The sequence below is a fragment of the Mastigoproctus giganteus genome, chromosome 7 (genome assembly GCF_048544385.1).
Source record: "Mastigoproctus giganteus isolate SK-2022 chromosome 7, ASM4854438v1, whole genome shotgun sequence".
Taxonomy (NCBI): Eukaryota; Metazoa; Arthropoda; class Arachnida; order Uropygi; family Thelyphonidae; genus Mastigoproctus; species Mastigoproctus giganteus.
The window spans coordinates 22,771,958-22,796,506 of record NC_143581.1 but is presented as its reverse complement, the minus strand read 5'-3'; the positions used below and the strand labels follow the sequence as shown (position 1 = coordinate 22,796,506).

Genomic DNA, 24,549 nt, shown 5'->3' with positions numbered 1-24,549 from the left:
AAGAAGCGTGTGCCACGCACTGCTGCTCCTTCCCACCTGGCTACGGAGGCGCCTTTTGTTTGAGGTTTTATGCGATACGAAAGATTTCATGTAATTCCTTTACCGTTATCTCCTTCGCGGTAACATTTTCATCTGGCTCATTTAAAAATTTTAATTTTTATGCAAGTGTGCATTGACTTTATTAGCAGGAGACAAACAAGTAACACGTCTTCTTCCGATTGTTGATGGAACACACCGAGGCGGGCAGCAGGCAAACGTTTGTTTATTGACCGTACGACTCGCGGTAAGCTTAAAGCGCGATTCAAATCTTTTTCAACTATCGCATAAAAAATTAAAAAAAAAGATCGCGTTAACCGGAAATTTGCATCGTGTAAAGTGAAAAGTGGTATAATTTTTAAAATAGCGTTAACTGAAAATCGTGTTATTCGAACTCGCGTTATGGAGGCCTGCCTGTAGTTCACACGTATGTAGAAGCCTTTACGCTTTTTAATTTATTAGGCGCGTTAGCATATATGCATGATGTGCCAATTTTCTTCACGATGTCCGTCCACATATAATAACTCGACTCCTTTTAAACAGATTTGTCGAGCCATTCCAAATTTAATTAATATCAGGACAACAGAAATCTAGTACTTACTGTTTTTAATTCCGTCCTCATGTAGTAATTCGACTCCCAGTGGCTTTCATCAAATTCTATATTGGGGCATTTTAGAAAGATTTGTAGAGTCACCCCAAATTTCATTTAAACAGGACCAATAGAAACCCAACAAATATTATTTCTTTGTCCATCCGTACGCATTCTATTCGACTGCCGTGAATGAATTTTCATGAAATTTTATATTTCACTCTTTTCAAATGATTTGTCGAGCATTCCAGATTTCATTAAAATCTGACCAATAAAAATCCCATAATTATTATTCTTTAATTATTATCAGATTTGTATTAGTCAGCATATCCCATACATTCTCAATTGGATTCTGATCTGGGGAATTAAGTGACCACGGACGTTGGAAATATTTCTCGAACCACTCAAACACGCAATTTTTGCACGGTGGATAGTTGCGTTGTTGTCTTGAAAGAATTCATCGCAATCCGGCTAAAAATGAAGCACTTGAAGGGTGAATTTGGACCGATACAACAGAAAGATATTCATAACACGACTTTCGAACGGTATGAACAGACTCATGAGTATTTACTAACAAAAAATATCTCATACCATGATGCCAACTCCAGCCGCTTGGCTGGTGGACACGAGAGTCTAGATGCATGGCTTCATGAGGTTCACACCACACTTTCAACCTACTATTGGTGCATAAACGTGTTAATCGAAACTCGTCAGACCACATAATCTTTTTCCACTGTTACACATCCCTTTCTTGGGGTTAGCGGCACCAGTCCAGTCTAATCTTTCGATTTTTTACAGAAAGAAGTGACTCGTATAGGCATATAGGCACACGACTACTGAATCGCAGATTCTTCAAGTCCTACCATATAGTTCAGGTGGAAACAGGTCTTCGATTAAATTGAAAATTTCAGTCATGTACTGAACACTGGACCTTCTATTCTGACACACAATTTGCTTTCAAGAACAACGAACAACTGATGGAGGTGGAACAGGTAGTTCAGGTCCATGTGGTACTGACCTTACAGCTGAATTAATGTTGCTGGGGTACGCAATGCTCTGCTTGATCTTCGCGTTATAACCCGTTACATTTGCGGGAATAAAGTATAGTCTTAGTCATTAATAAGATCCTGTGGTTTCCTCCACACCATGGGAATGACAATTATCATGACTTTTTTTTTTACTACAATTGCAAGCCCTCCACACATGAACGGCACATTTTATGGGAGGGAGATTTACCTAATTTAATTCCAAAATAAGAGGCATATACATTTTTGAAAAATTGTTATCCTGCCTTTGTTTCCCCACAACGCAGTTACCGTAAACGTAACAAAGTATAATTGGATTGTTCACACAACCACGAGTTGCCACGACTTGTCAAAGACAGAATATGAAAATCACGTTAGAAGCAGATACTAGTTAGCACACAACTGCACCAAAAAACAACTGATTGAGGAAGAAACTTCACAAGTTTTATACAGCTACCTGACTTGCAGGTCTCGACATATCTAAACACGGCTGGGAACGTCTATATGTCAGTCACAAAAGAAGTACTACGCATATCATAGCAATGGACATATAATAAAACGATTCTTACTCTTTGTAAAAAAGCTGTATATGATAGGTAAAAACGATTTAGATATTTACAATTGGCACTAAAAGCCACCCAAAAACACCGTGAAATTTGGAAATATCAAAATCTATGCAAACTAGTGATATCTGTTGAGCCAATTGGAAAAGGTTTCTAATTTTTTTTTCCAGTGACTGTATATAAGATTCTCCAAGCTCAGAATAATTTGCTTCAAGTTTAGTATTATTACGCGAATATTTAATGATTAAAATAACTAGAATCATGATGTATATTATAATATATGTCAGTGCATTACCGAGAAACTTGGCTACCAGTATTTGCTGCCCTTAAATGAACACAGCATTTTTCCCTTGGTGATGTCACCTTCCTAACAAGTCATAAGTATTGCTGGATGTCATTCATGATGTTGCAAAGCATTATCCCCCCCCTCCCCCCATTTAACTAAAGGCATGACACTGAGAGAACGAATATCCAAATCCCAAACAACAGGTAAGCAGCCTTGGAATCCTACGGTATTCACCTCGAGAATATCAAGTGGGAGATTGTCGTTCATTACCATAACCACACTGTTGAATCGGCTGCAGAAATACTGCATGGGGAGGGGTTGCAAAAGGTTAAAAGATTTATTCCAATCTACTGTTTACAGGCTAGAATAAATCTTCAGATGTGAGCTCTCTTTGCCGGGGAGCGAGCTGTTTTCTTAACTGCAGGGGAACCAGGATGTTGCAATTTGAAAAAAAAAGAGCAAATATCAAATAGAAAGTTTGTGAGAAAGTCTTTTGCGGATGCACACAAAACTTTATGACTGTTTTAAATTCAATTCAAAGTTACAAATTCAACTCATTCTGCAAACAGCACACACACGGCTTTCACTAAGTGACTAACGGCGCATGCCCAAATCATCACTGGTACGTATATCGGCACATGTCCTCTCGTACAGATACGAAGCTATTGTACAGACACTGCAACCTTCTGCGACTTTCTCAAAAGTTCCGAAACTTTCTGGTAGCGATATTCCATTTTTAAAATCCGTGACTCATGAATTTCTATACAACAGAGGGTGCTATTCGCATTATTACAATTCGCATATATAAATAATTTACATACATAGGAAATCACAAGTTATTCACATTGAGCGAAGCTGTTTATATTTACATTATTAGTTAATTATATTAGTAAATTATAGCATTTACGTGCTATAATTTACTAATATAAAATAAAATAAGTCAATAAATTAATTGACGATGCTACCGGCTGGATAATGAGTAAGTTACACCCTTCTGCTACGCACATTCTCTGCGGCGATTTTAACCCTTCCACCCCACCTGAGCCCTCTCCTTCAACGACTAATGAAGAATCTCTCTCCATTAAAGTGCACGATTATCAATGAGGAGCCAACGAGAGGCGCCAATCGCCTTGACTTGATTCTATGTTCTGGAATTTGCAGAGTCGACATTCCATCAGAAACGTCCTTCAATTCAGATCACGACCCAATTGCATTACTTCTTGTTCTGCCTATGCCCAGCTTCAATTGCCGTAATACTGTTGAAAAGAAAATCATATTCTCTCCGAATTTTCTGGATCCAAAAATGTGCCTCGAGGCAGCGCAGTCTATTCCATGGCATGTGCTTGATGGATGTGACCCAATCCTTGCAGTTGACCTAATCACAAGATGGATAAATACAGTCACCCTCTATGCGTCAGCCAAAACTGTACACATTTCTCCAAGAACTAGAGCTTGGTGGACCAAGCTCTAGTTCTTGGAGAACTAGCGCGTAGTTTCCACAACAAGCAGTACCTTCACAGGCAGTGGAAAATCTCTGGCACAACCCAAGATCGAATCCTATACTCCAGAGCAAGAGCTATGTTCAATAGACTCAAGGCATCAGCAATAAAGAGATACACCGATACTACCTTGTCTAAAGGAAAAGCGCCATACTCATCAAGACACAGTTGCATTAATTCAAATCTTGATCTAGATAACTGGATGGACTAATTTCAAGATTCAAAACCAATTCCGCTTCTGCTGAAATCCCTCTCCAAAACTCTCAATTTGCTTTTACTGATGACTTCTCCATAATTTCCATCACAAGACAGCAACTGATATATGCTATTAACTCCCTGCGTCCATCTAGTACCGCAGGCTGTGATAAGATACCTCATTTCATAATTAAATGCCTTAGCCTCTATATCCTAGATGCATTACTCTCAATCTACAACTCTGTTCTTTCCACACGAGTTTACCCTTCTCAATGGAATGAACACTCTGTGAGGCCACTTCCTAAGGTTAAAGCACCAACAAGCCTAAAAGATTTCAGACCAATCTCAACTTCTTCCACCCTCCTTAAACTTCTAGAAAAGGTACTCCTTCCAGCATTGAACAAACAACTGATGCCACAGAAGCCAAAACAGTTCCATTTCGCAGTCGAAAATAGATCCACCATAACAAACCTCATGGCCGCACAGACATCAATTCTTCAGGCTTTCGAAACTAAATCTGAATTAGCTATAGTGTACGCCGATATTGAAGCTGCTTTTGACAGCCTAGACGTCACAGCCCTTCTCAGTCTTCTGCAATTTTTCTTCAGGATTAATGGAGACCTACTAGCTTTCCTCACCGCCTTATTGAGGAATAGAAGTGTCCACCTCACTTTGAAGGAGACCCACTTTACAAGAAAAATCAATGCAGGAGTTCCATAAGGTAGTGTCCTGTCTGGCCTTCTCTTCTCAGCCATTCTGATTCCTTTCATGAGTCCTCGTGATGATGCTATAATATATACCGACGATATAAAGTTTCTAACCTTAATTCCACCATCTGCAAACCCAATTACAATTACGTCTTCCATCACAGAGCACTTGACCGCCATTTCAACTTACTTGAAGATGTTTGGATTAAACCTTAACCCTTCAAAATCTGCAATAATGATTTACTCATTGAAACACCAACCAACAATAATTCAACCTTCAGTTTTAGGTACGCTCATCCCAGTAGTTACCTGCCATAAGGATCTCAGTGTCTATTTTGATCTGAAGCTGAAATTTAATGAATTGGCGCCTCCGTAGCCAGGTGGGAAGGAGCAGCAGTGCGTAACACACGCTTCTTGATTAGACCGGGGTTCGAGCCCGTCACCACCAAATACGGAGGATGCGGAAAGGTCAAGGGAATGACCACCGCATATTCCCGGAGCAATATGGCCTTAGTTGCTAATGCTCCTAAAAACCAAATAACAAACAAACAAACGAAATTTAATGTTCACACAGAATACCTCCGGAAGCGATTTAACACCCTACGCTGGAGAGCGAAACAACACTTACTTCATTCCAACGATGCCGCAACCACTACCAGATATCTTCAAGCCACTGTTTATCCGGCTATTTTATACGCTGCTGAGATTTGAGCATCTGCGTCGCCCGCACTTCAAAAACCGGTGTTCTCGTGTGAATACTGGACCCTGAAATGGGCCACAAATAAGCATCGCCGACCCCCTCAACGGAGAACAACTGACATGGTTGAGCAGCTAAATGTACCCAGGCTCCCGAGGTTAATTGACAGCAGGCATTAATGACTTCAGTAAAAATGTACACAGGAGTGATAAACGCCCCAAACATCTGGGATTTCTGTCAGTGGCACAATCCTCCGCCATCCTTGAGATCAGAGCCCACACTAACCCTCAAATACAACCGGTTGAAACTGTGTGGTTGGTTCCTACCTGCCCAGGCACTCCCAAAATTCAGGCACTGCTCCGTCTTGGAGTCGACCTACAAAAAATGGCTACCGACTACAAATACCGTCACATGCTCCTAGAGTGGATTACATCTGTGGAACTGGGATAATTTCACTCCATATGACGTTCAGTCCTCATATTTTCATTATTATAAATTCAGTTTTACATGTTTAATTTTGTGTAACTAATAATTTCCATGTAACGGTAATTTTTTTTTTTTTTTGCCAATTAATCTTATTTATAATGTAAAACTTCTGGCCATGTCGCCGTGATGAGTATTATTGTCTCTAGTACATGTTCTGTACTTATCAGCAATAAAGAATTTATATATATATTTAGGCTTTTACAATAATTTGCGATTTGATCCAGAATTGGCACAGAACTTATTTGGATGTTGAAATGCAAGATGGGAGCATATTGCATGGCAGCCTGGAAGCATCCCTCTTAAATGGTCCAGGTTGATAAGTGTCGCCCTGAGTGGGAGGTACTAATTCTGCAGGTTTCTCTTTCTTGCTTTTGAGAGTGAGATAATACCCTCCACGGATAGGGCACCAGTCAGGTGGTTTAGCAATTTAGCGACTGGACAAGTGGACAAGTTTTATTGAGCACAGTGAGCTTCCAGAGGTCATGCCGTGACTAGAAATATACACTTGGAAATGTAAAAGGGGTTCCCTCTCAAACGGTTCACCCACTGCGGTATTCAATATTCCACCGTTATAAATTTGTCATAATGAAAGGAAAGCGCGGAAGAACAGATTTCAGAAAAATGTATAGGTATGAGACATCTTCCATTGTATTAACCGACTAGTTTAACATTGCGGCAGCTTACAAGCACTCTTGGCGGATGACGCAGAACGCAGGATAAGTCTCCTTCTTGGCCTTTAGAAGGTGTTCTGAGAAATTCAAATCTTTATTCCGAGTAAGTCTTAAGCCTTCGTAGTAGATCGTCAATGACAAGAAAAACCTTTATGGGCTTTTTTCACGCCGTGGTGGCTGAGTTATTCGGTCTCAGGCGAGGGTAGCAAGGTTTTTTCCTCTAGGAAACTGGTGTTTCTTACAGAAAAACAGGAATACCGACCAGAGAACACACGCAATTTATGGACATAGGTGGATGAGGGTATTTTCTGGTAACTCTAATATGACATTTTTTTTAGGAGAAACTTTCTCAATTCTCTCACCATTAACAATACAGAATTCTTTCCTAAACTTCTTGAATATCATTTGGGTTGCCTTGGAATGGGGGTAGGAGACAAAGCATTTTCTTAACGATTCGACAAACACAAAAAATCGTACTACTGCAACGTATTCAGCGACTGTAATACCTTCCTGCAGACACACGAACCTCACACCATACTCATGCTTAGAAAATCACACCATACTCATGCTCAGAAAATCACACCATACTCACGCTCAGAAAAGTTCACGAAATACAGAGAATACGAGAAACAGCACCGTAATTAGCAGTCACGGGCTTGAACTCCTGTCACTCAAAGCACGTGTACTTATGCACCCTCGCGGGTGTACATTTAGAAAGAAATTCCAATGTTTTGTTTTGTTTTTTCAGACTTCCACCTATTGGCTGTTTTCTGTTGAAATACCATAAATCATCCTTTAAGTTTTTAGAGTTCTTCAATGCATATTGAAGAACTGTTATTAGGGAGAGTATTTCATTAACAAACTGAAATACTCGTACATTAGCAAATTTGTTTACATTAATCAGTCAACAGAAGAGAAAATTATCGAAGTCTTATATTGCTGTATCACTCTCTTTCAGGTAAAAAATTATTTATTTCTTTATTTTTAAATCCGAAATGTTCCTTAAAGTGATTTGTCATTCTTGTATTACTAATCCACCTCCAGTTTTAAAATGATTATTAGTTTTGCACAACCATTTTAGAAAGGATGTAGATTTGCTTGAGCGTGTACAGAGAAGGGCAACAAGATTGGTGAGGGGAATGAAGGGATCTTCTTACCAGGAGAGGCTTAAGTTCTGCAAACTGCAGCAGCTGTAGACTAGGCACCTGCGAAGTGATGTGATTGAGGTGTATAAGGCCTTGAATGGGTTGAGCACGCTGAATTCTGATGGGATTCTTCCACTTGTTCAGATTACGAACCTAAGGGGGCATACATTCAAATTAAGGAAAGACAGATGTAGAATAGATGTGCGGAAATTTGCCTTTAGCCAGCGGGTGGTTAATTGCTGGAACAAACTTCCATCTGTCGTTGTGGAAGTTGATAGGTTAAATAAATTTAAGGAGGAACTGGACAAACATTTAGAGGGGATTGTTTTGTAATTTTTTTTTTTTTTTTTTTTTGGTTGATGCTGCATACACTTGCTTTCTTGCATCACATGCCACCACTACTACTACTACTACTACCACCAGCACTTTTAAAATTCGAAAGCTTAATGGTGTACGTAAACTCCAAAATTTTTCTATCACAACGTTTAATATGAAACATTAGAAATATTTCTTTAAATTAAGTTTTTTTTAAATTCTTGTATTCAGAACTCACAACAATGATTTTGTAATCTAAGGCTGTTAATGGTAATTTATTGTGAATGTCAGAAATCAGCATGCTTATATGCAAGCTCTAAAAAAAGTATGGGGGATGCACAACGGTTTCATATTGGCTGTTAATGGTAATTTATTGTGAATGTCAGAAATCAGCATGCTTATATGCAAGCTCTAAAAAAAGTATGGGGATGCACAACGGTTTCATATTGACGTCACTGCCATTCACTTTACACACACACACTCTCTCTCTCTCTCTCTCTCTCTGCATCATTATGTTCTGTGCATCTTTCCACTTTGAGCTAAAGTTACACATAATTTTTTTCTAATATTTTGAGCAAAAGAACAGTAATGATTGTATTTTGTAGGATGTATGTTATGGTTGCGTCACTGTTTTCAGCCCAGTACTGTACGTTATATAGGCTCTATAACGTACATTACTGGGGATTTGCATGGCCTATATAAATGCTCAGGGGTGCGGACCTGCCTCCAATACAGTGAGGATAAACTTATCCTAAAGATATCAGGTGAAAAGAACGAAATGGTATATAAAGGTAGATGCAATAAGTAATGGACGTGCGCCGAATAAAGCAATTAAAATAAATTTTCTATTTATACTCCGGCACGACAACCAAGTCAGTAGAGTTTACAATAAATCGTCAATACAAATACAGTATTTATCGTATTTTGGGCTTGAACCCCAGTCCACTTAAGGAACGCGTGGTAAGCGCTCTCGCTCCTGACCACTGGGCTACGTCAGGTCAGCCATGTGTCGTCGGTAGTCTCATAGATTTATGATAACCGTAGAGATATAAGATATTCAAATCAGTCATGGTTGTTGAATATCGTGTTTTCATTTTGCATTTGGTTAATTTTAATTATGTTATTATTAATTTTTATTATATATAATTTATAATTTTCTGTCTATAATTGAGTGTTTTCGGTCAGCTTGTTGTTTGCCGAAACAAAAAAAAAAAAAAAGCAGACCTGCCTTCCTAGTTTCCGAGAGAAAACTAGGAAGCCTTTTCCAGCCGATAGAAAAAGACGGTGATTATAACCACTGTGCTACCGCAAGGGATTGGTGATCAGTACAGTGCCCTAATACCATAACTTTGGAAAGGCAAAAGAAAATTCTTGGCATTTGATTTCAATTTCTGCAGGTTGTAATTATTCTGTGGAAATGCATGTGGATGAAGGTTATTTTTAAAACTAAGAGTAGTGGAAATTGAAGGAAAAAAAAACCGACAGCTTGGTATGAATTCTGCCTCAGCTCAGTTTTGTGAGTTGTCAGCTGGAGTTAAGGAACTTTATAGGACCTCACTATTAAAATTCATTACCTTCCAAAAAGTTTACGGCTACTCCATTCAATCTATAGGTCGTAAACACTCTATACAAAACAGCACAGTGAACGAGAGTCACTTCTCCTAGTGAAAAATTTTCAATTTAAAAACTACAGTAATGCAATCCATTTTTCTCTTCTTACCCTATAGGATGTACTAAATTTGGAAGCTGAAAATTAGATATTTTACCTGAAATCTAATAACACGAAGAATAAAAAGAGAAACTACAGATAATATCACATCTCCCATTTATTTCGAAAGCACTAAGAGTTTAGGTGAGATGCGTATCACATAAAATATTCTGACAGGCCAGCTCAACCTTGTCCTCAGAAATATGTGGTGTTCCTGGTTGCTCTCTCCACACCCTTCTTTCGTTTATTAATTTTTGTTTCTTTCCAATCTTTCTATGGCACGATGCCCATGGCCAAACCCGGAATGACAAGGACATCTATGACATCACTAGATGCTAAACATTTCTTCAATTCGGTGCTGCCATGGTCACTTTAATATTCTTATTCATATCTCGAGCGTGTCACACACACAAAGAAATCATTAATAAAAAATGCTATTTGAATGTTTCTGTCTTAAATCTGTAAAAATTATGCAACGCACTAACCACAGGTTAGTGTTTCCGTCTTTTGTTCGTGAGTTGATATGAATAATAAACATCATTGCACAATTGTAACAAATAATTAAGAATAACATACTCTGTCAACATTGACTTCATAGACCCAACAACACGAGTGCAGCCATTCTACTCGCTACGCAAACGCGAAAATCCCTTAAGTGAAATTGAATTACGCAGGAGAAACCAAATATGTAGAGAAAAAACTTTTATCTTTATTTTTCTGCCTGTTCTTTATCTACTCGGATCCCAGAGGTGTAATTGTAGCCAAACATGGCATGATTTCTTTCATCCAGAAGGAATTTGAGGTTCTATTCAAATCCAAAATTTTTAGCCCTGGAGTTTGTAGTTCAGGGTAGTGATCTATCAATTCTTTTGATCAAGTTTTCATCGATAAATCCTAAATTATTTATATTTACCAAGAAGTTAAACTTCTTGGTAAATATAAATAATTTAAAATTTATCGGGAGCATTCTGAAGGCAATTTATTGGAACGATTTACAAAGCGATATACAGTATACTGATTTACTCTCAGGGTATTATAATGAATTTAAATACTTGCTAGTAATTTAAACCTAAAAAATAACTGAGGGGAAACAGGGGAGAATACCCATGATGAGAATTTTATTTCATATATTTTAGGATATTTAGTGCCGTATTAAGGCTACATTACGGACAGCGTTCGACAAGAAATGACCCTCAACAATAACCCACCGTCATCATCATTCGAACAATGTCCTCACTTCTATTATAATACTGGCCTTGTTGATAATGTAGCGCTCAGCAGCTTCTATGCATTAAAAACTAAGTGCTTTAAAAAAATGCTACAATCAGACATCTCATAATTTTAGAGGAAAAAAACAAGTTAAAATATGACGTCACAAGGACCCTAAGTCGCTAAAAGGAAATTCTAAGCTGTAAATGATAAGATCCTCAAGGTGCTTTGCAGTAAAATAATGCTTTTTGAAGATGTCATGCTTTCTAATAGTAACAGTGTATTGTATAAATTTTAGCTATACAAAAGCTGCAATCAAATTATCCGTCTCTAGTGAGCAACTCTCACTAAAGAAGAAAATAGAAACTTTGATTTTTCATCCTGCAAAACCGACAAACCAACCATAACACACACGCAATTTATAAATATGATATACTGACGCCTCACGGCCTTATTTCTCTGAGGGAAAATTCTACAATAATGTAATCCAACTCAATAAAAAACACACTAACCTCACAGACTTTGTAAACCTTCAGTATAAAAAGTAAAACCGGTTGAGTTGTTTTTATAACTACAAAAATAACGTTTGTTTTGTTATCGGTGAGAATATCTGTCGGACGGAAGACAACATTTGTAGAAATAGTTGGAATTCAGAAATCTATGGATATCTATGGGATATAATTAACTCTGAATATGAAAATACAAATTGATGACCACTTAGACTGGAGATGTGAGAAGCACGCATGTTGTTTTAAATATTTCACACTACAAATACTTCAGCAAATTAGAGTGGGTATATCAATATATTTTTTTTAAAATTCTGTTCCTCCATTTCACATCGATGAGATTTAGTCACTTCAAGGGCACACATTCGAGTCTGAAGTTCACCTGTGTGAAGATGGAATCGATACGTGAATCAATACTTGTGGGATGATGGAATAAAATATAGCCTCCGGTCGATATGGTTCGACAAACCCTGTTGACGACAATTGGGCTGTATGACGTTATAAAAGTCCATTTTCTTGTTACCTGACATTTTCACATCTTGAGAACGTTAACACTCTTACGTGAGTAACTGATGGGTTCTTGGAAAATATCATGCGCCTATTGATTCTACTTTACTTTCTGAAGTGCTTGTAAGCGAAGATTTATGATACGAGCCCTAAAAACAAGCGGAGACAACACTTAGCGGAATATATTGGTAGCAATGCTGTGAATTTCAACCTTAAACGGTTGTTACCTTGGTAACACTATAGTCACTGAACCCTACAAGAGATCCATAAAAACCCACATTTGTTTCTCGTTAAAAATTTAATGAAAAATTCAAATTATTATATTAGGGTCACCTGTAATTTCTTACATGTGTCTGTAAATTGAGTGTTCCTCGCGTCATCGACGGGATTCGAACCCGGGCCTTTTCCACCCGGTATGGGGAGGACGGTGACGATACGACTGTGCTAACCGCACAGACTAACAATGAAAAAGGGAAAACCTAACCAAAGAACTAGCAGAAATACAGCTTATGCGTATTAGTTTCTAACATGATCTATTTCCACTTTAGGCCATCGGAAAAAAGCGCTTATAAGAAGTGTAATTATACTTATAAAGCAAATAAGACTGAATTTTGTGTGTGGCTTGTGGAAGCAGGGGAGAAGACATAATCATATAAAGCAGCTGTACTTTCTAGATCAAGTAATCAGTCTTGCAATAACAACTATTATGAATAGAAGTACTACATATACGTACGTTGTACGTATGTAGGTGTTAAACGCTAAAGAAACTAATGCTATGAGACGCATTTACAGACACAATATACTGTGTATGTAAATACGTCTGTTTTACAGTCGTGCCAGTTGTGGACGAAAACCCCAAATTTCCGAGTTCAGGCCATCCTCGCCTGAGACCGACTAACTCGGCTACATTCTGGGAAAAAAAAAGCTCATAAAATTTCGTCCCGATTCAGGCCTTTGATTATACCCACTGTGCTACCCCTCAGGTGCATGAACATAAGTGCGTGTTGTTGTAGTAGGGTTTTAAGAGCACTAGCAACTAAGACCCTGTTGCTCCGTGTATACTGCCTGCAAATTGCTTGTGTGGTCATTTTCTGTTTGCTGGAAGAAAAATCCGAGTTTCTGAGAGAGAAAACCACGCTAACCTCGCCTGAGACCGAATAACTCAGCCACGTTGTGGAAAAGGTCCATAAAAATCCCTCATGTCATCGACGGGACTCTAACTCAGATCTTTCCACCCGGTGTGGGGAGGACGACGGTTCTATCGCAGATAGTGCGTGTAGTTTGGTGTCTGAGTAAAATGAGTCACAGGTAAACAATAAAATTAAATATTCGTAAATAATAATGAATTTGTGTAAAGTTAAACAAATCTGAAAATGCGACACCTCACAATTTAACAGAAGTTTATGGGAATGAAGGATATCAAGAGAAGTAGTCAAAAGATTAAGAAAATATAAGATCTGTCGATTATAATTGTACATGCGAGGTAGATAAGCGGTATAGTGTATCTGAATCTATATTTTACAAGTCCTAAGAAAAGCATATACAATTATTCTCGAAACTAATTATTTACTCTCTATACCAGACCAAGGAGAGAGTCGAGTTTAGAGCCTTGTCCTCCCACCTATAAAAATCTACGCATGAATCCTTTGAATTATCGTATTCTAGAATATCTTTGTGGAAGTTTCACAATGTTTGCTTTAACACATTTTACTCATTATTATTTTGTTTTATTTCGAAAATAAAGTTTTCAAATTTAACCGCATATTCCGTCACACTACCGATATTTAAATAACATGACGGACAGACTTCCTCATGTTAAATTGCAGCCTGCCGCATAAAACAAACACTCCATCTTTCTATCTTTCTAATAGTGACAATTGACTAACCGGTTCTGTCTTCATCACTTTGTTTCAACTGAGACATGACCGGATGAATGGAGGAGGGAGGCCAGTGATGTAACCCTAACTGAACTATTCGTTCCCCGGAGGCAACGGACAGCTACTATGTGCAAATGTCCATAAACAAATCTTACCCAAGAATTACGGAATTACGCAAGATAGATTTGGCTTAGATTGGAATTTATAAATTATTAAAATGATGGCAATTATCCAACAGTAAAACGAAAATAAGAATACAAAATATGCAACAGCTACAGCCATTAATTGCAGTCAATGAGTTTTTATCCGCCCAGAACTATGGCATATTAGCGCAATATGTATTTTTACTTTTTAAAGCGAAATAGGTACACAAAGGTTGTTTAAATGAAAACAACAAAAGTGGAATAAACAATTATTTATTCAAACCTGCAGTAAGGAACCTCATTAATTTTCAGCATAGTCTACTCTTTCAATATATTAATTGTAGCCTTCCATCGAGAATCTAATGTTCGGATACTGTCAGATGTGAATTCATTCGGATGCTTGATGCAAGCTCACTGTTGCTGGCTTTGTATGAACTGTAGGGAATGATTGCCTAAAAAGTTGGATCATTCTGGCTCTCCAAAGCTAAAGAAGTTCCGAGCCACGCCATCTGCAGGAAACGTGATGCTGACCATATATTGGGACAAAAGAGAGAGGTTATTTTGAAGAGTCAGAAGAAAAAGTATTCAGCTGTCAATAATACTTACTGTTAATAATACTCAACAATATGCATACAAGGCATTTGAAGCGTGCAATTTGAACTAAACATCGCCGGGTCATTTCAAATTGGGTTTGTTTTGAAATGCTATTCGTAGCTTTCCTTATTCATCTGGCTTGATTGCCATCATGCTGAATCACTCAGAAAGGCATTAAAAGAAAGCACTTCTACTTCGGTGTGCTAACAACTCAGCAAGCAAAGAATGAAATTCAAAACTAACATTTAGGCATTAATTTTGTAGCAGAAAAATAACTATATTCCTCCAGAGGTTTGAATACAGAATTATTTGAAGAATCGTTCGAACCTCGTATTTACATAATTCATTGGAAAATGGCTGGTTAAAATCTTCATCAAGAAAAACGGTGTTAACGTCATTACTGAAATTATTTGTTTTGAAATAAATTTTTAAAAAAGTCTTGAGACCGTTTACAGAATTAAAGTTATTTATTTATTAATTCGACTTTTTTTTTTTTTTTTTTTTTGCTTTCATTTCTCACAGTTGTGGAATAGTAACTACAAAATAAGTTATACACTTTGAAGGGTTGAATTAAACACAAAGAGATCTGGGAGGTACGATACGGACAGATTTGAAGTTTTCTGAACAGTGCACAGACAGCCAGGAAAACCAATGGTGTCTTATCGATGATTTATCGAACATTATCCTGTACAGATATAGGTCGAATGCAAAACTGTACATTATCCTGTACAGTTTTGCATTTGACCGCATTTGGAACGGTGTGTCCAAGTATGGAGACCTCATTTGAAAAACGACGTTGATTGAGCTTCTTGAAAGGGTCCAAAGAGGGGCAACCCGCATGGTGAGATCAGCAAGTGGGCAACCGTAAGAGGAATGACTCCCAATTTTGTGGGCTACAGAGCTTGACAACCAGGCACCTTTGAGAAGTCCTGATTGAGGTTTATAAGGCTCTGAGAGTAGTCAGTAAAATGAATAAAGGCTCAATTTTCATTGCTATAAAGAATTCCAGGACCTAGGGGCCATATATTCAAATTACAGGGGAAGAGTTTTCACTAGATTGTAGGATCTTTTCTTTCAGCCGTAGGAAGTTTTCTTTTAGCCATTAAGTTGTTAATTACTAGAACACAGGTAGTTGAGGCTGACAGTTTAAAGATATTCAAAGATTAAATGAATACACTTCTCAGCAAAAGTAACAGAACAAAATGTTTTTCATTAATATTTTATTGCGAACAGTGTTGCCTAAGGCGAATATTTGATATAATAGGCATCCTAGAATGTAAATTCGGAGATCCAATACAAATCTATCTACAACCTTACAGAGCCGCACATTATGCAATTTATTCATGCCTATAAAAACATGGGTTGAGACCACATCACATCATTCCCGTTTTTGGCTTGCTCAGTAGGACAGCCACATCTCCAGTACTCATAATTCTTTGAGATGGCGAGCCGTTGGACGATTTGAAGCCGGCAGTCTCAGGAGGAGGTGGTACGTCAGCTTAATTTGTCACGCAGCGTCGTCTCAGCACCGTGGAAGCAGTTTCAGGAGACAGGAACCATTACAAGAAAAGCTGGCAAGGTCGCTCGAGGGCTACGTAAACCAGAACAGACCGCTATTTGGCTCTAAGAAGACGGAGTCCTACGATGTTCCTCATCAACTGTGTCTTGAGGTTGCTGCGGCTACAGGCGAAAACATTTCCAACCGGACCGTGTTAAGAAGGCTGAATTCAAGTGGATTCTACACAAGGAAGCCAGTGGTTTGTATCCCAATAACCCCAGTCACCGCAGAACTCATCGAAAATGGTGCCATGAACATGTGACTTGAAGCTCTGACAAATGGGGTACAGTTCTGTTCTCTGATGAGTCCCGTTTTAATCTACAGATTCTAGACGTTATTTCATCTGGAGACAACGAGGAACGCGTACCATCCTTCCAACATCAAAGAAAAGGATACTTACGGTGGAGGCAGTGTTCTGGTGTGGGGCGGAATTGTGACCAACGGCCTCACCCCTCTTCATATTTTTGATAGGGGTACCGTAACTGTGCAGAGGTACCGAGTACAGATCCTCGAACTCTATGTGCAACATTTTACGGGTGTGGTTGGCCCAGATTTTTTCATGCACGAGAACGCCACTGCACATACAGCTCAAATGGTGGCGGAATATCTTGAAACTGGATATATCCAACGACTGCCGTGACCAACTCGATTACCAGACTTAAATCTGATCGAACACGCGTGGGATGCCCTTGGGCGTCGCACGTCGACATCCAACTCCTCAGTCACTTGGTGAGCTATGGTCTGCGCTGGTGGAAGAATGGGATTTGTTGCCGCAGAAGCTTATAGACACCCTTCTATCGAGTTGGTTCACGCTGTCAGTCCTGTTCAGGCATTGGAGAGGATCATACACCGTACTGATGTATGTGTTTCGAGTTTTTGTATCTACTTCTGTAATGTGACCTTTTTGGTAATTGTTATACAACCCTTATAAATGTCTCTTATACCTATCCGAAGTTTCTCGCTGTCTCCTCATTTCATCATTATTCTATGGTACACCCACCATACCAAATTTTTTCTCGCTTCATCGCAAGCTGCACGAGTATCACCACGTTTTTTACGTGTTCTGTTAATTTTGTCGAGTAGTGTACTACTAATATTCAGATTCAGCGTGCCAATATTCTAAAGAAGATAAAGAAAATTTCATAAGAATATGAGGAATATCGTTAGAAAGTAAGTTTTTACGTTTTTGATCGCTGAAAAGACTATTCAGTAAAAAGAATATGCATTTTATCCTTGCTGGAATACAGTTTAAATTTCAGAATAGGAGTAGATATTAACTTTTTCTTTTTTTCGAATAAAACTGGTCTTCGCTACCGAAGACGCAGACCTTCGTTAGTTTATGTTGAAATGTGCGTAAAAAACTGATTTAAATTCACATGAAAGAAACTCAAATTTGTCCACCACCCTTTAAAACTTTAAACATTTTAAAAAAAAATGTTGATTTAAATTTTTTTTTTCTCCCGTGATGACGATATTCTTTGATATAATATTAGAATTCTTATCCATGATCTCATAATAATCTCACTTCCCTAGCAGTCAAACAAGAACATTGACTGAAGTGCGATCATTACAAAACTTCAATGTTTACTTCTCGATTTTATATTCCGATTAGAAATGTTCTGAATCAGAACACTGTTGAAAAGGACACGGAAAATATCTAGCAGAAATACAGGCTTTGTTTTTTCGCTGTGAATTTTCCTGAGTAACTGTTGTTGCAACAGGATACGCACAACTACATACAACGTTAAGGAGCTGAAAGATAACAAAAAGTCTAAACATCTATTCCGTGTTAGCAATAAAATATATGCATCATCTGTTTATTTCTGATTGATATTCATATCGTCTCTATTAGCAATTAGAAAAGGGAGCACGTTTCAATATTGTGAAATCTTCCAAGTACAAATTGTTCTGCTGCTCGTTTTTAATTAACATAAAATTAATTCGTGAACAGTGACTTTTTGAGTCATTCCTCATCATACGAGTGTCATTGTTGGTTACATCATTTATCACAAATGATTCGGATATTTCGAAAACGAAATTAATTTGGTAATTACAATCTGCACTTAAATTGAGATTAATACATAATTTAAGAACTATCTTCAGACTACGCGGGCAACACCCTGTAAAAAAATTCATTTAATAATATTACTGGTGTCTGCAACTTTTCATAGATGTAGAGGTAATTACTAATGGAGATGAGACGACTCTTTCCTAGAAATTCTTACTGCGATAGAGATTTAATAATGATATAATGGAGTTAAAACGAACGGTTTGATAATGAAGCGCCGCTACAAATTCGCAGAAAAAAAAAACTGATTAAAGTGGCTTGGCAGACTGATAGGTGGATCCTGTTCATATAACTTCGAAAGGATTACGATTATGTTTAATTCTATCCATATCATAAAGAGAAGTGCACTCAAATTAATTAAGAAATAAATGCACATTAATAAAAGCTCATTCCACAAAATATCATCTCAAAATATCATTGAGATGATATTTTGAATCCTCGTCGCATTAGCTGCCTCGGTGCACTCTCCAAACAACGATCTATTAATAAAAGCAAATAGGTTCCAGCAACACAGTTAAATAAACACAATGTTAAGCCAAGCAAGTGAAGCCGAAGTAAAAAAGAAAGTAAAAAGTGAATTAAATTATTCCCTTTTCTATTATTGAAAATCTAAAAAAATCTAATAAATTTTTATTAAATCTATTATTGAATTAAATTCTTGGACTGGAAGTGATGACTAACTAAAAATATACGATATGCTCAAAAGTATTTGTATACCACTCAGACATAGCAATATAAATCTCGTGGATTTGCCTGTATAACAGCAGTACTTTAGAAGCCAGTAGGAAGTTAGACTGACTTTAAATGTGGGATGGTGGTTGGATGCTACATCAGTAACCACTCTATGAGCCAAACTGCAACTCGTCTGATCCCACTAAAATCAACTGTGGAGGAAGCCGTTATACTATGAAGACCATAGGTGATTCCTGAAAGGAAAAAAGTAGCTTGCACAACATGCAAATCGACCCGTTAATGCACATGTCTACAGACAAAATACATCAGACAGATATAAGTTACAAGCTCCGGTGTCGTCAAAATGATAATTTTAATTTATCAGAATTAGCAAGTTCCGTGTCATATAGTGCGGGTCATACAGGAGTAGTTTGTGGACAATAGCGTCCAAAAGGTGATCCAGCTTACGCAGAGCTCGAACCTCAAATCCAATGAACATTTTTGGGGCGAACTGGAGAGGCAGATTAGGCTGTGGCCAAAAAAGCTTTCTCCCACACCGACTCTGGCACTTGCATTGCAAGATGAACGGAGGGGAATTCCGGCCGACAGCTATCGCAAGTTGGTTGAAAGTATGCCCAGGAGAGTTGAGGCAGTCATACCGACCAAAGGTGGCCCTATTATGTATGACGTTTTTGAATTAATAATCTTTTTTGCTATTATCTATCTGTGCATCCGAATAATTTTGTTCATACAGTCAGTCGCTTAGCAATGTGGCGTTGCAAATGTACGCATGATGTACGATTATAGTAACTAATCAGAATTTTGCGCCATTTCTCCTCGATGTTGTCAACATTGCAGAAATGAAAATTACTGGCCTCAGTCTGATTGGTAGTTCCACCAATCACAAAGATTTTCTGTACGATTCAGACTAGAATTCTCATAAGGAGCATTATGGGGCTTGAACATAAAAGGCCCAGTTCCAAAAAATTGTAAGGTACCATGGAGTTACCTCCATGGTACCTTATTAAATATTTATAATAAGTTGTTAATATGTTGATAAAATGTTGATACAAATCCGTATCAACATATGAAACGGATTTGAAGGTTTTTGACACTACGATAAACTTTTTCAGTCCATACTGAACATGAGAAGCAGCCCCAAACCAGGATGGCTGATCTTTAAACCCCATTGCTAGGAGGATACACTGCGGTAGGTAGAATTCTCAGACAAACGCTATCTGTTAAAATGTATCTCTATACCAAAATTCGACTTGAATATGGCGTCTTATAGCCTGCTAGGTCTTCTTCCCATTTTTCCAGAGTCAATGAATGATAAACACTGCACCACTCCAAAAGATGTCTTGCATTTTGCAGATGGTATTATCGGGAACTCTCCATGAAAATCAAACCCATGCCGGTTTACGGATACCCCTGTGACATACTGCAACCTCCCGGAAATTCAGATTTTTTTTGTCCAGTAAACACAGCATACCAACAACAAATTACACACAATTTACAGACAAAATACAGCATAGGGTTATGAGCTTCCTCTCCATCATGAATTTTTTTTATGTGACATCTAGAGTTCCAATGTCAGATATTGTAGGGACGTCTTCAAGGATAATGTAATCGCCCTCTTCAGAGTTCACTGATTCCTATCAGTTAATTTTCTAGATCTACAAGATCATGACTTAGCTGTTGTATCACTCTCGATCTTCACATTCTTCACAACGTTGAGCACTGTTGCGTTCGGAAAGCTAAGGATGCTGTCTGTGTGATAAATACTTAGGTTTTAAGATTAAAATAACAGTTTAACGGTTATCGCGTTCGAAGAATACAGAAGATTAGGCAGCGGTTAATGCCATATGAAAGGAGTGTAAATTTGAAATACAGGAACGAATATTTTAAAATGTACGAAATGTATTCATTGGGAGTTAAGACTGTGCGAATCAGCATGAAAATATGTTTATGGTAAGGAAACGTTGCGTGCTTTATGGTTTGGGAGAAAATTATTTTAAAATATATTCGACATAATTAGTTGGAAATATTGGACATTACTTAGACATCGAATTAGGAAGAAGAGGGATAATAGTGTCACCTTATGAATAAATTCATTGACTGAAGATATAATAACTACCTGTGCGAATCTAATGAATAATATATATCTGTTTATATACATAGACGACCTCTGGAAACCAGGCGAAAACCAGATGTAATCAGCGTTCTTCACTAAGCGTGGCTCTGCTGTGGTCACCTTTCCTCTTCAAGAGTATCTCGTGGGATCCATGATGATTAAAGCCGGCCCCTTTCAAAATCAGCCATGTGGTAGGCAATGGCATACCACCACATTATCTGATGCCACAGAGACCATAACAAAACGAACTCCGGAAACTGCTGTTAAAGGAAGACCTGTAATTAGGTGGAAGGATGGGATAAGTGAACTTTTGGGCGTGACATTTTGAGATGCCGCTCGTATAGCACATGATCGATGCAGTTGAAGGAATTTGTTGGTGGCCACAACAGCTCCTCAGGGAACTATGTGACTGGAAGAAGAAGAAGAACCAATAATCATGCATATCTTAGTAAGTCCCTTACTGCTACTTATAGCCAGTGACTTCTACCGATATCTCCAGTGTTTCCTGCACACTTACATACCTACTTCTTATCTGCGCACGCATAGCTGAAGTCGTTGTCTACCTTCAGAGATATGTCCGATATGTTCAACTCAATGCTCTCCAAGCAAGTACAATGAAAGTAAGTTTGCTCAGAAAAACAATTAGTAAATAAACAAAAAAAAAAAAAAAACATGTGAACTCAGGGGTAAGTTCTACCCTCTGCAAAAGACTGGCTAACTACAGTCCCGATTGATAAGAACTTTAAAACTTCACCCACTCACCGATGGGCTTCGAATCCAAACCTCTCCTCCACACGAGTAACAAGTGGCAAAACCACTATATTGTGGGAGGATGGCCCGTTCCATTTCCTGACACAACCAATTCTAATCCACTAAAATGTTGTCCATTCCTGACTTGTGCAAACTGGAAACGTGTGAAAAGCACAGTAAACCAGCATCTTAAACATACTGCAGAAAACAAGCTAACTATCGTGCAGTAGTCGTGAAAAAATTAATTAAAATTATTGTTCATATGGGAACTATTATAATTATAAAATATGACAATTTAAAAGTTTTATATGACACCGTTATAGTTCTCGGTGTTCACTTTTCGAACGTATCCATCCTGTCTTTGGTTCCTGCTTTCGTAATCTGGCTTAAATGAATTGAGTGAAAGAATTTTCTATCATTTATCCGTTGTTTAATCGGCACTGATGATTCATGAGACTGAGGTGCCTGGTCTTTTGTACACCAAGAATGGACAACCCATGGCGGGAATCGAACCCTAGTCCACAAAGTTACATAAATAACGCTAAGATCTATTACTGCTGTGTGGTTTTCACTACAAAGTTTAAGATTATTTTTGCGATTTCCTAATGCCCCCGTTATCTCCAAAAAATTAAGCAAAAAACGAATTAAGGCTAATTTTATACCTTTAAATGTAAAAACGACGTAAATGCATAAAATAAAAAAAAATAAAAATAGTTTCTAGCAAGGAATAGAATTTATTAACTAAAATTATTGTTCATATGGAAACTATTATTAATATAAATACCGTGGATTTGGGGATTTTTTAATTTGAACTTCAAACCACAATATCATCATGCCTTAGAGTAGATAAAATTTATCAAGACACACCGTGTGTTTTTTAAAATGAGTTCACGATCGATTATAGAAGCAAAATTCATAAAATTTACCCTTTTCACGTTCCTAATTTGTATGCATATATTACGCGCCAAAATACCAAGGTCATGAGGCGTCAATACATTGTCTGTAACTGCGTTTATACTTTGGCCGGTTTGCCTTTTTGCAGGATGAAAGCCCAAACTCTACAGAAGATAAAATCATGAAACAGTCGCTCCCAGACCCACTAACTAGACCGCAATGTGAAAAAAAGGTTCGAACCCTGGGTCTTTTTTCATACGATGCAGAAGAGGCCTGACCGTAATCACTGCACTACGAATTCACATGAACTAAAGATATGTTCAAAATAACTCTTCGAACGATCTTTACTACTTTCTCATGTGAACTGAATTATGGGTGCTTAATCAGCAACAATATAAAATGTGGGGGGGTGGGGGAGGTGACTGTCATTGTCTGCAATAACTTAACGTTATTTTTAAGAATTGGAAAAAAAATTAAGAATTAGAAAGAAAATTACACCTATGATTAAAGACAAACTTGTTTACAGACAAAGTAACTTTTAAATATTATAGTATAATAGCTTTACCGTTTTAAAACTCACACCATGTGGAAAAGATGCTAAAAAACAAGGTTCTCGGGGCCTGGATAAATGATGTGATTATTTTTTGCCAGTAGTATTCTTATTTCATACTGCTTTATTTATTTTTTTGACTTATTTCTTGTCTTATTTATTTATTTTTTGACTTATTTCTTGTCTTATTTATTTACTTTTTATTCATTTTTGACTTATTTTTCTTATATTACTTTTCAGGATTTCATCTCACCCCGAAGATATCGCTGATATGCCCAGAGAGTTGTCTTCTAATTGTTGTGGGGGTTATCATTGGATTACTCCTGTTTTACACCGGCCTTACCCAAGTAGGCCCCTTAACGCCAGATGTCTTCTTTCTCTACATGCTTCCGCCCATTGTCCTGGATGCAGGATATTTCATGCCAAACCGCCTTTTCTTCGATAACCTTGTCACGATCTTAACCTTTGCCGTCTTTGGAACAGTTATAAACGCTGTTACTGTAGGGGTTTCATTATGGGCTGTGGGTCTTACTGGGCTGTATGGTGTCGACATGCCACTGCTCGATACTTTATTATTCAGTTCTATTGCGTCCGCTGTTGATCCTGTCGCCGTCCTAGCCGTGTTCGAGGAGATACACGTCAACGAGGTGCTCTACATTCTAGTCTTCGGAGAGTCACTCCTTAACGATGCCGTTACTGTGGTAAGTGCTGCCATCTCTGGAACGAACTGCATACTATATTTTTTTTCATGCTAGTGGAGAATTGTGATATATTAAGTTATCCTATGAAATGCCATCTTAATATATTATATAAATACCTTTTTACAGTTAGCTCCGTTTCTCTAATCAGGTCCTCTACCATATGTTCGAAGGTTACCGAGAAATGGGTGTAGAAAATGTTGAACCTGTAGATTACGTAGCAGGCGTTGCGTCATTCTTTGTAGTAGCTTTAGGAGGAACCCTAATAGGTATCATCTGGGGATTTCTAGCTGCGTTCATCTCTCGGTTCACTCACCACGTCCGTGTCATAGAACCACTGTTTGTCTTCGTCATGGCCTATCTGTCGTATGTTAGTGCTGAGCTGTTTCACCTGTCTGGCATCCTAGCGTAAGTAAAAACAATAACTGTTTATGTTTTGACAAGTTTTTGGTGTAGAAAAATTAGCA

At 37.9% G+C, this 24,549-nt stretch overlaps 1 protein-coding gene across 4 annotated transcripts in view; it reads left to right on the top strand.

The window, feature by feature from the left end:
* Positions 1–24,549, top strand: part of LOC150082639 (Na(+)/H(+) exchanger protein 2-like) — a 313,793-nt gene that overhangs the window by 251,858 nt on the left and 37,386 nt on the right. For all 4 annotated transcript variants that reach the window (XM_090377561.1, XM_090377564.1, XM_090377562.1 and 1 more), the window contains exons 2-3: positions 23,625–24,085; positions 24,234–24,490. In XM_090377561.1, the coding sequence (XP_090233687.1) occupies positions 23,625–24,085; positions 24,234–24,490 (718 nt within the window). The remainder of the gene's footprint in view (positions 1–23,624; positions 24,086–24,233; positions 24,491–24,549) is intronic.